The sequence below is a fragment of the Anolis carolinensis genome, chromosome 2 (genome assembly GCF_035594765.1).
Source record: "Anolis carolinensis isolate JA03-04 chromosome 2, rAnoCar3.1.pri, whole genome shotgun sequence".
In the NCBI taxonomy this organism is placed as follows: Eukaryota; Metazoa; Chordata; class Lepidosauria; order Squamata; family Dactyloidae; genus Anolis; species Anolis carolinensis.
Window position 1 is genome coordinate 21553197 of NC_085842.1, and position 11922 is coordinate 21565118.

General features: G+C 44.4%; 1 protein-coding gene across 1 annotated transcript in view; it reads right to left on the minus strand.

Annotated features, from left to right (window-relative positions):
- Positions 1 to 1131: 1131 nt before the first annotated feature.
- Positions 1132 to 11922, minus strand: part of LOC100565625 (uncharacterized) — a 66885-nt gene continuing 56094 nt past the window's right edge. The window contains exons 15-21 of the mRNA XM_008105782.3: positions 9775 to 9877; positions 5856 to 6621; positions 5199 to 5319; positions 4779 to 4861; positions 4114 to 4240; positions 3463 to 3642; positions 1132 to 2360 (exon numbers count right to left, since the gene is read on the minus strand). Coding sequence (XP_008103989.2) covers positions 1516 to 2360; positions 3463 to 3642; positions 4114 to 4240; positions 4779 to 4861; positions 5199 to 5319; positions 5856 to 6621; positions 9775 to 9877 — 2225 coding nt within the window. The 3' untranslated portion in view covers positions 1132 to 1515. The remainder of the gene's footprint in view (positions 2361 to 3462; positions 3643 to 4113; positions 4241 to 4778; positions 4862 to 5198; positions 5320 to 5855; positions 6622 to 9774; positions 9878 to 11922) is intronic.

Here is an 11922-nt window from a genome sequence, read left to right on the forward strand (position 1 = left end):
TTGTTTAAACAGTCAGGTTTGGCTAAGTTTAAAATGGTGAGTATTAGAGTGGATGATGTATGGGGGAAGGTAGCCATCTTAAGGCGGGTTACCATAGCAACAGGGGCGGAGCCAACCGCCGCATGGAAAGGAAAAGGGGGAAGGTTTTAAAACCCAGCTGGCAGTCTGTGATTTCCAGTCACAGTGAAGGAACTGATTCTTGTGTAGAGACTCAGCGTGGCTCAAATAGAAGAATTTGAGTTAGATCTAAAATAAAGAGAATTATTTTAGACAGACTGTGATTTTAAATCACAGGGAACAGTCTGGTTTCAGATGAAGGGAACCAGGAAGAACAGACCTCTATTAGGCCAGACTAAGCAAGTTAGGGGACTTGTTTAGGGTCATTTATAGAGTCTGTGGATTAGGGAAGTTAATCCCAGTGGATCCAGGAGGATCAAGTTTTAGTGTAATTTGGAAGAAGAAATATTTTGAAAGTTTGACCACCTCATATCTGTTTGTAACCATTAAGCTAAGTGCCTTTAACAAGTTATAAGAAACCATCAAGCTCTGTACACGCAATAAACTTGTTTTGATTTTATTCCAACTAAGCCTCTGTCATACTCTTATATTAAATTAAGCAACATCAACATCTGAAGTAAAATAGAGAAAGCTAAAAAAGAACCAGTGCCATCTGCCTGACGTCTCCTCCATTGGTGGCAGCGAAGAAGATAATCAAATAAATAATTAATTAACATCTCCTCCATAAGACATCTTATTAATTGGTGGTATCTGTGTGTTTGGTAAGATCAAAAGGATTCCATTCCTGTCAGACACCTCGTTTCAGGGGGCTAGGACTTTCAAGGCATAGATAAGGAGCTGTAAAGAAGCAGGCTGATTTTACTGTGTTTTCTGCTTTTGGCAATGCCTAGCAATTTCTTTCTTTTTCTGAAGTGGAAATGGGATCACTCAGATATCGAGGAAGGGGAGGGAGAAGAGAATCTGAACCTTGATACTCAGAAATGAACACATATTTTGGGAAGGGGAGGGCATAATTCGAAGGTGCAGTTTTGTCAGCAAAATCACAAATGTGGCAAAAAAAAACCAGTCATTATGACACACTGGATACCAAGATCAACCACAGACACATGAAGCTACTATTTTCTGGCAACTGCTTTTTATTTACAGTGAGACCCCTGTTTCTGTGAAGGAGACGTTCCTGGTTGGATTGCAGTTACATGAAATGGTGGATACAACCAAAGGTCATTAGCACCAATTTTGTGAAACTTGTATTGTTGTCTGAATATAACATTTGTTCTTGTTCTCTCCTCTTAATTTTCCTCTACAAACAAGTTCACTTTCTCTTGTTTCTTCCTTTTATGTTTTACCTTCTGTTTTTCACTTCCATGGGCGTCCTGTGCCCCTAACCAGCAAATGTGGAAGGATAACAATACATTTATTAGTTTTTAAAAGCTGAATGCTAAAAAGGAAATAATTGGAAATGCTTGTAACACCCACTTATGAGACCTTATGAAGGACCTATGAGTTATTGCCAAGAGAAGTCTTTTCCACATTCGGGGCACAATAGGGTTTCTTTCCAGTATGGATTCTCTGGTGGAAAATTAAATCTGAGCTCTGCCAGAAGCATTTCCCACACAAAGAACATTCATAGGGTTTCTCTCCAATATGAATTCTTTCATGGTTCTTCAAGGTCTTTCTTTTAGGAAAGCTCTTGCCACATTGTGAGCATGTATAGGGTTTCTCTCCAGTATGTAGACTTTGATGTTTCTTCAGGTGAGATCTCTGAGTGAAACACTTGCCACACTGAGAGCACTTATAGGGTTTCACCCCAGTATGGCTTAGCTGGTGCCTTACCAGCGTACTTTTCTGGCTGAAGCATTTCTCGCACCGAGAACACTGATATGGCTTTTCTCCAGTGTGACTCCGTTCATGGCGTGCCAGGTCCGCTCTACATTTGAAGTCCTTCTCACAAGTAGCACATTTATGCAGTTTCCCTCCTGTAGGAACATTTTGGTTTCTCTGTAAAGACTGCCCATGACTCTTGTGTCTTTCTCCATCTTCAGGACATTTTGCATCTTTCTTTCTTGGGTTCAGATCAACAAACCCATCTGACACATTGTAGTCTTTTCTCCCATACGTGGAGAACAAGGGCTTCCCTGTGTCTGTGGAGGTCTTGTCATCAGCACCTATAAAGGTTTTGGTGTGTTTCCTCTCTGTCTCCACTAACTTCTTCGACTCCTGACTTCTGAGCTGGGCTGTCCTCTTATGAATGTTGGATGCCATAGTCAAACTCCTCTGAGATGCTTCTGCTGGTGATGACTCTACCTGCAGAGATACCTTCATCTCCTTCCCCTTTTCATCACCTGAAGAGAGAGAAAGAGGACATTTGTTTCTGTTCTGTCCACCACTTTCCTCATTTGTACCACCTGACCTTCCCTTCTGCCATCTCTTGCTTTTCATCTGATTCAAAATTTCTTTGTTCACCTTGGATCATTTCAGTTTATGTGTGGGTATTTGTATTGATACATCACCCTCGCTTTACATTCTGAGCTGTCTGCATTAAACCTGGAATTAGGAAATGTCATCTCTCTGTTAAAAATGGGACATCCAAGACCAACCAAAGCTGCTCTAAATAAGTTTACTCCCAAAAATCCAATAACCACAACAATGGTTTAATCTAATACAGATCTGCACATACGAGTCTGACAAGTCAATGTGTATTCAGTTCTTATTTATTTATGTTATTTTTTCATCCCACTCCCACCCTCTGCCCTATCCCCTTGGACATACGCTTTGTACAGTAACAGAATATAGTGACAGTGACAATCCCCTTGAGAGATGTGATGTATTCTCTTCAAACACCGCTCTGAGACTCCCTTTTTTCCCCTTCTACTTCTCATTACTGATACTTCTATCTCTTTCATGTCACTTTGAGATTTCTCTGTTAATTTTTTATAATTATTATTCTTTACATGCACAGCTATACTTTTCACTTTTGGGGTGAGAAAAGGTGTGTTTCTTTTGTTTCAATCTCTAAAAAGAGAGGAAACATGGCTTCCTTCACCGGTCGCTATTTCATGGGTTTTGCTGGACATGATTATTCTATACTCAGGACATTCAGACATTCCTTTCTACCCTGTATAATTCGTTGTTTTAAAAAGCTGTTTCTCTCATATGCTCTGGGTATTCATGAGGTTTATCTTCAATACTATGTCCCTGATTGTTTACCAAATTTGATTTCTCCCCTGTACGGCTTTCTTTCCATGTGTCTACCATTAATTTCAATTATGTGTCCTTTGATGTTGATCAGGGTCAGTTTTTGAGACGCTCTTCTTGGTTTTCCCCAGGAGACTCTGTGACAATCCCTTCGACTACAAGTGGGGAACCAGAGCATTCCCCAAATTAATGCCCCATGGTTTTGTTTAGCCTGTTCCTGCGACAAGAAATGCTTAGATGTCCTGACACCTTTGGAGCTCACAGAAGCCTCTTCCTCTCTTCCTTTGGTCTCACTTCTTTGTCCACACGTCTCCACCATCAACGGTCCGTCTCTTTGGTTTAGGAGTAGCACTGCCCCGGGCCTCTCCCCCAGCTTATCCCCTCCATGCTGAGAAGTCTCCATTTTAAGCAAAGTTGCCTCCACCTCACCTGTAGACAAAGAGGGAGGAATTCTGTCCATGCTCAGGAATCCTTCTTAGAAATCCCTGGGTCCTGCAACACAATTCTATGGCAAACATCTGCTGGAGGTTCATCACAGAATCGTACTAGGGGATCTAGTTATTCCTAAGGAGAACATTTTAATTAAATCCACACATTTAATTAAATCCACACATCTGCAAATGTGGAGGGCCTGCATACACACACACACACACATGAACACATACAGAGAGAGAGAGTGTGTACATGAACCCATCTCTGCTTCTGCCTTTCCTTTTAGGGCCTTTCCACACAGCCATATAATCCAGAATGTCAAGGCAGATAATCTGCAATATCTTCTTTGACCTGGATTATCTGACTCCACACTGCCATATAATCCAGATTAATGTGGATTTTATACAGCTGTGTGGAAGCGGCCTCAATTTCATAAAGTCACAGGTCATGGATCTGAGCTGCCCTTACCAAATGGCTGGGTGTTTCCGCCCTCCTTCTGCAGGACTTGCCAGAAGATAGTCTGTTGGCCCGGCTGGGAGAGCGTCTGCTCAACCCTGTGCAAAGGGACGCCTGTGTCCCTGCAGTCCAGCAGACCCTGGAAACGCGAGACATGCCCATCAACACAACAGTCTGGCCCTCCTCATGCGCAGCAGCATTGATATAGAGACTGATCTGCTTGTGCTTCAGCTGCATTAACTCTACAGTGCAGATGCATCCTCAAATGGGCTAACATTCTTCATGCTTGTTCTATCTAAAGCGATGAACTGACAGAGTGAACTTTCTGCAGCCTGTGTTTGGGTTCCTGAAAGTAGGATTCAGGATCCAGCAGAACAATTCAATTAACTGTTAACTCTTAAGCTATCCATGGTATCCAAAGAGGGAGAAGGAATCAAAGACTAGCAGAAAGCAAGGACAGACAGAAACAGAATAGAGTGGGACTATGACTTCCCTTGATCTGGACACTAGACTAGAATTGCATTGTCCATTTTCGCTGCCACATCAGATAATTGGCTAATGTTCAGCTTGTGGTCTATAAGACTCCTAGATGATCCCTTATTGTTATTATTAGCCATTATTATTGTTATTGCAGACTAATACTTTGGATTTGAGCAGAACTAAATGAGATTACATACCTCACCCAGCCCAACTTCTGTCTTCACTTGTCCTTCAGGAGGAAACAGTGAAATGGAAGGACTTGGGCCTTTGATTCCACTACCTGCAAAGAATAAGTGGGAATTCTTTTTTTAGAAGGTGAATGAATTGCATAGAGTCAAAGGCATATACAGGGGAAGTACAACCTACCTTCCTCCTCATTTATTAAAAAAATAGTTTTCACAAAGAAATCACTCAAACAACTTCACACCCCATGGGCCATGTTCGTAGTTTTGCAAGGTATTTAGCCAAAGAGAGCTGATGCCTGCCTAAGGTACAGCTGCCATGATCCCACAGTATTGAGCCATATAAGTTAAAGTGATGTCAAACTATATAAGTTCTACAGCATAGGTGTAGCCTATGTGTGGCACGTTCATTCTCACAGACCGGTGAAGCCTTACCCAGGAAAGGGATCACGGCATCCTGCACCGGCTTGGCTTCTTCACAGATCTGTCTCTGAGCAGCATCTGGTGACTTCTTTTCTGCCTCTGGGGAACCAACACACACATCCTGCGATGGTCCCTGAGAAACAGGAAGGGAGATGGACAGAAGGAAAGGGAATTCTCTCTGTCTAGTGTGCTTGTTTTAGATTCAGACATCGGTAAAAAAAAATCCACAGCATTGGAAGAGACCACTGCTTCTTAAACTGTGGTTTCTGACCCCAAATGGGGTCCCTTTAACTCAATGATGGGGTAACATAGATATGACAACAATAGAAGTTTTCTGAATGCCACCAAGTGGCTGTTTTACACATTTCCCTGAATCTGTTTGCAGTGCTTCCAGTGGTTTCTGCAGAAGATGTACTTGATGAAAAGGAAAATCAGCCTGTTGAGCAAGCCTTACAAAGGCATATTTGTTATCAGTAATTATTTTATATACCCGCAATATATTTTATATACCTAGATACCCAGGTGAAGTAGATTTTGTCGGACGGAAAGGGACTGTGGGTGCAAAAGTTTAAGAAGCCCTGTCATCCAACCCCATTCGGTCATGTAAGAGAATACAATCACAGCTCTCCCAACATCCAGCCTCTGCTTCAATAGCCCTTGGAGCCTCACCTGCCACCTGGCGGAATCGGCCTCTTGCTGTCTCTTGAGAAGGAAGTCCTCTGCCAGGGCCACAGCCTGGGAACAGCTCTCCGGCCCTCCGCCTCGGATCCATCCTTGCAGGTCTTGGGGAAGACTGGCCAGGAATTGCTCCAGGACCAGCAGCTCCAGGATCTGCTCCTTGCTGTGTCTCTCTGGCTTCAGCCACTGACTGCAAAGCTCCTGAACTTGGCTGTAAACACTTCGTGGGTCCTCGACCTCTTGGCAGCAGAACTGCCGAAAATGCTGGCGCTGCTGCTCCGCTCTCAGGGCCTCTGCTCTCAAGATGGCCGCCTTCACTTTCCCATAATCCTCCCTGTCTCCAGCTTCCAGGCTCCGAAAGGCCTGCTCTGTGTCTCCGCTCAAGGCAGGCAGCAGCCGGGCCGCCCACTCTTCCTTTGGCCACCGACAGGCTTTGGCCACTTGCTCGAAGGAGGCCAGGAAGGCCTTGGCCTCGTCCCACGGCGTCTCCTCTGCTGGCGGAAGGCTTCCCCATGCCGAGGAAGGCGACTGGAGGGTCTTCAGGAACTCCTGCCATTGGGCTTCCCAGCGCTGCTCCATCCTTTCACCTGGAAGCTCGTTGCCTTCTTCCTCCGCTTTCCACGTTGGCGCCTCGGTCACGTGTTTGGACTTAACCCTGCTTCCCGCTTTCCCTCCTCTTGGCACTCTTTGTTCCAGCTGCAGACTTGTGGGATTCGGCTCCTTCATCCTCTTCCTCTCTTCAAGCCAAACTTCAGTTCTGAGATTTAAAAAACGCACAAGCGTTGCTTCCAGGCAAATACCTTCCATGAAAGAGTCAACTGACCTTGCTTTGAATGTGCAGGAGGTAAAGGCTACCGTTTTTAATTTAACCAGTGGAATGACCCAATACAGGCAATTCCAGCATCATGGAGACATATTTCTGAACCGAATAGAGAGATTCCTCATGAATTAAAAAGAATGAATTGCAGAGGGGGAAATAGAATAAAAATTCAGTTTGGATGGAATCTCTCCAAAAATTTATTCCTTTGCCTTCTCAAAGGGTATTAAGAGTGGAATAACTCCTGCTCTCACAGAATCCTAGAGTTGCCAGAGACCCCGAGGGCCATCCACTCCAGTCCTATTCTGCCAAGCAAGAAGGCACAATCCAAGCCCTCCCAACAGATAGTTAAAAAACCTTCAGAGAACAAGATTCCATCACACTCCAAGGCAGCAGCATGTTCCACTGGAATCTCTTTTCCTGTACTAAGTAACTGTGATCTGGCCGGTGATACCAAACGTGGGGCAAGGAAACCCCTCTCCCACGACCAATGTTAAAGACTGTTGTGCTTGGGAGGGCCTTACAGTGGGTTATGTGAGTAGTTATAGTTCACCCACAACCAGGGACCACTTTGAACACCAGTGACGATGGATCTGGACCAAACGTGGCCCAGTCCCTCCCATGACCCACAGAAAGTACTAGAGGAGTTTGGTAGGGTGTTTGACCCTAGACGATGGGAGTTATAGTTCACCCATAGGCAAAGCGCATTGTGGACCTCACCAGTCATGGGCCTGAACCAAACTTGGAACACAGACCCACCATGATCAAGTCTTCATTCCTAATGCTTTCTGGAGGCAATGGCAGGTGATGATGGGAGTTGTAGTTTACCCACATCCTTATGCGTTTTCTAATAAATTTCTAATAAATAGCACTGCAAAAGAAATATAAATTTCTTAATGTTTATCATCACAAAATATCTAACTAGGCATCAACAGGCACCTAAGCTAATACTATAAAGGTTTCCCCTGACGTTATGTCTAGTGGGTTGGTGCTCATCCCCATTTTTAAGCAGAAGAGCCAGCGTTGTCCATAGACACCTCCCAGGTCATGTGGCCGGCATGACTGCATGGAATGCCGTTACCTTCCCATCGGAGTGGTACCTACTGATCTACTCATATTTGCATGTTTTCAACCTGAAGCTGGGGCTAACAAAGGGAGCTCACCCTGCTCCCCAGTTTCAAACCACCAACCTTTCGGTCAGCATGTTCAGCAGCTCAGCGGTTTAACTCGCTGTGCCACCGGACTCTCTGAGCTAATACCGGCCCAGTTTTATTGTGTTTTAGCGTATTGTTTATTGCTTGTTGTTTATACTGTTTTAATTGTTTTTAATTTGCCTTTTGTTTTGTATTGTTATATTGTGTGTTGAGGACTTGGCCTTTGTAAGCCGCATCGAGTCCTTCGGGAGATGCTAGCGGGGTACAAATAAAGTTTAATGATAATAATGATAATAATAATACTATAGAGAAACCTTACTTTACAAAGAGAGACATAAAACATCACAAATGTTACTGTTATAATAAAACAGGGCACAGAATTGAAACCCTTGGTACAAATCTATGGAAAGAGGGCACAAATCTACACTGGAGCTTCCTGCAAAGGCACGCACAACACTCAAGAGGAAGCCAGGAAAGGAGCCTTTCCCCCTCCCCCACAAAGGCTATTCTGGTCCCACCTGCAACAACTGCTTCCAGGCGAGGGGCCCTTGGGAGTTCCAGTTTCCCAAGGCCTTGAGCCTCGCCTGCCGAAGAGGCCCAGCTGGAACCCCAAAGGCCTCCTCCCGGGGCCCCTCCGCCTCTCGTCCTGCCTCCGCCTCCAACAGAAGGAAGGAAGGCTCCCGCTGCCCAGCAGAGCAGCGAGAGGGAAGGAGCTCCGCCGGAAGGAAAGGCCAGGCAGGAAGGAGGAGGAGGCTGGCCAAGGTGCTGCTGCCCCCGGTGGCCGCCTGAGGCATTGCAGCCCTTCCCTTTCAGAGAGACCGAGGGGAGGGGGAGGGAGGGGGGCTCCAGCCCCGCCCACTCCCTGCCCCCCCACCGCCCCCCAAGTGACACCCAATGCTCCTCATCCCAAAAGAGAAGCCCCGTTTCTTCATCTGGAGGAGGCCCCCAAAGCCATTCCCTCGGTCCCATCAAGCCCCCAAAGGAGCCCCCGGTGGCGCAGTGGGTTAAACCCTTGTGCCGGCAGGACTGCTGACCTGAAGGTTGCGGTGCAATTTCAACCCAGGGAGAGCGCGGATGAGCTCCCTCTGTCAGCTCGAGCTCCCCGTGTGGGGACACGAAAGAATCATGTTCCATGACCCGTGTTTGATGCACTGCTCCTTGCCTTCCCCTTGTGACTGACCGTGTCCACTTTGCAGTCTGGTTATTGGCACTTTGAACCCTTGATGGAATATATTGAACTGGATTTTAATTTTCCTGATTGTTTTTAGTAGAATTGTTTGTTTTTGTTTGATGACGTTTGTTTCCTCTGTTTATTACATCTGACCTCGTTGCGTGGTGTCTTTTTGACAATTGAATGTTTTTTGTTTATGTTGGAAACCGCCCTGAGTCCTCTCGAGGAGATAGAGCGGTATATAAATAAATTATTATTATTATTTTATTATGACACAGCAAACAAGATAGACATGCTGGATTTCGTATCACAAAATCACAAGTCGAACACTTCCCAAGCGTTTAGGACTGTGTGATGTATTTTCGGATGATGCGAGCAGATCCCCGTAGGGTGGCCTTTTGCAGTTGGCAGATCGTAATTTTGTCAATGTCTATTGTTTCCAAATGCTGGCTGAGACCTTTTGGGACGGCACCCACTGCGCCACCTGAGGCTCCCACTGTGGGAAATGGCGCCCCCTATGGCCGCAAAGCAGACAGCCTCTCCCAGGAAGGGCCCGGCATGAGGCCTAGCGTGGGAGACTGGCCTGGAAAGGCCTGAAACCCGCCCTGCCGAGGCCCGAAACCTAATGGAGGCTTTCCAATATACAGGCGAGATGTAAAACCTACCATGAAGCCTGAGACAAAATGGAGGCCTCCAGATACACCGGGAAAGGCCTACCGCCTGCATGGAACCAAATGCAGTCCTTCAAATAGATTGGCAGGGGCTCACAGTCCATCATGAGGCCTGGAACCAAATGGAGGCCTCCCGAGATACTGGCCGCAGCGTAGGGCCAAGCGCAAAGCCTGCAATAAAAGGAAGGCCTCCAGATTTCCTGTCAACAAGCAAAGCCTAGCATGAGGCATTCAGTTAAATTACCCCGCATAAAGTTGAGGGGGATGTGGGTTTTAAAAAGAGAACTTTCAAAGGTACAGTAGAGTCTCACTTAGCCAACATAAACGGGCTGGCAGAATGTTGGATAAGCGAATATGTTGGATAATAAGGAGGGATTAAGGAGAAGCCTATTAAACATCAAATTAGGTTATGATTTTACAAATTACGCGCCAAAACATCATGTTATACAACAAATTTGACAGAAAAAGTAGTTGAAAATATCACGATGTATTGAAAACATTGACTACAAAAATGCGTTGGATAATCCAGAACGTTGGATAAGTGAGACTCTACTGTACTTCTAATGACTATAAGTCCCATATCTTTTGATTGACCTAAGTTGCAAAAGGCCTATGTTTGAGAAAGGCCTGCGCTTGAGAGAAAATGCTGATGTTTGGGAAAAGAGTTGTTCCAGTGAAAAGAAGTCACTTTCAATCATAACAATACAGCAAGTCAGAACTGGTTACCCACTACTCCCTAGGATTCCCATACGGTTTCAAACCTATACTGGCAACAAGAGGAAGATAAGCAGGTATTGAGATCAAGGTCAATAACATGAAAGCACCATTGTCTAAAGCAGGGGTCCCCAAACTAAGGCCCGGGGGCCGAATGCGGCCCTCCGAGGTCATTTACCTGGCCCCCGCCCTCAGTTTTATAATATAATATATTGTATATACATATAATATTGATAATAATATTATAATGTAATACAATATAACACTAATAATAATACCATATAATAATATTAATTATATATTCTATATTACATATAATATTACAATATAGTGGTATAGTTCAATATAGTAATATATAATGCTAATATTGTGCTATGCTAATAATACATTGTATGTACATATAATTTGTAAGCCACTCTGAGTCCCCTTTGGGGTGAGAAGGGTGTGATACAAATGTAGTAAATAAATGCAGTAAATAATAAATAAATAAATAAATTTTAGACTTAGGCTCACCCAAAGTCTGAAATGACTTGAAGGAACACAACAACAACAACAACAACAACAACAACCCTAATTAACTTGACTATCTCATTGGCCAGAAGCAGGACCACACTTCCCATTGAAATCCTGATAAATGTATGTTGGTTAAAATTGTTTTTATTTTTAAATATTGTTTTGTTCTTTCATTGTTCTTGTTGTTGTTGTTGTTTTTGCACTACAAATAAGACATATGCAGTGTGCATCGGAATTTGTTTGTATTTTTTTTCAAATGATAATCCGGCTCCTCAGCAGTCTGAAGGATTGTGGACCGGCCCTCGGCTTAAAAAGTTTGAGGACCCCTGGTCTAAAGAGTCACATGTTGTTACAACATAGAAAACCAATGGAATTGCATGATGGTTAAGATGCTTGTGATGTAGCCAACATTAGACGAATGGGGGAAATGATCTTTGTAAGCCAATAAGGATATGCTTACTATTTTCTATACAAGTGATAAAAACCCTTGCAACCATTTTGAAAGCTCGACAAATCCTTTTATTGCATTGATGTATGCATGTTTTGTCGTTATTGCTAAGTTTGCAATAAATAGGGGTTGGGGGTTTTTTGCAGTTTGAAGATCCAACTTTCGTGGTGTCCTTCCTCGCCCTCTTCACAGAAAAGGGGCCTCCTGCTTTTGACTTTGGATTAAGAGGAGTATTTTTAGATCTTTTACATCTTTGCCCCTTCAAAGTGATACCTAGAATTTTCTACTCAACAGATTCAACTGTTTTTTGAACTGCTCAGGTGGTCAGCGAGCTAGGCTGTTAACAGTCAGGAGCTCAATCCGACCCGGGCTTCGATCCCATGACCTCTCGGTCAGTAGTGATTTCTTGCTGCTGGCTACTAACCAGCTGCATCACATCCCAGACATCTTTGTATGGGTTTAACCCATTCTTGCCCTTTGGGATCCCATTGCTGCCTGAAAGTTTCATCAGCCACATGGTTTCCTTTGCCTCCTTTGACACATGGACCCCATATTTCCTCAGGCCTCATC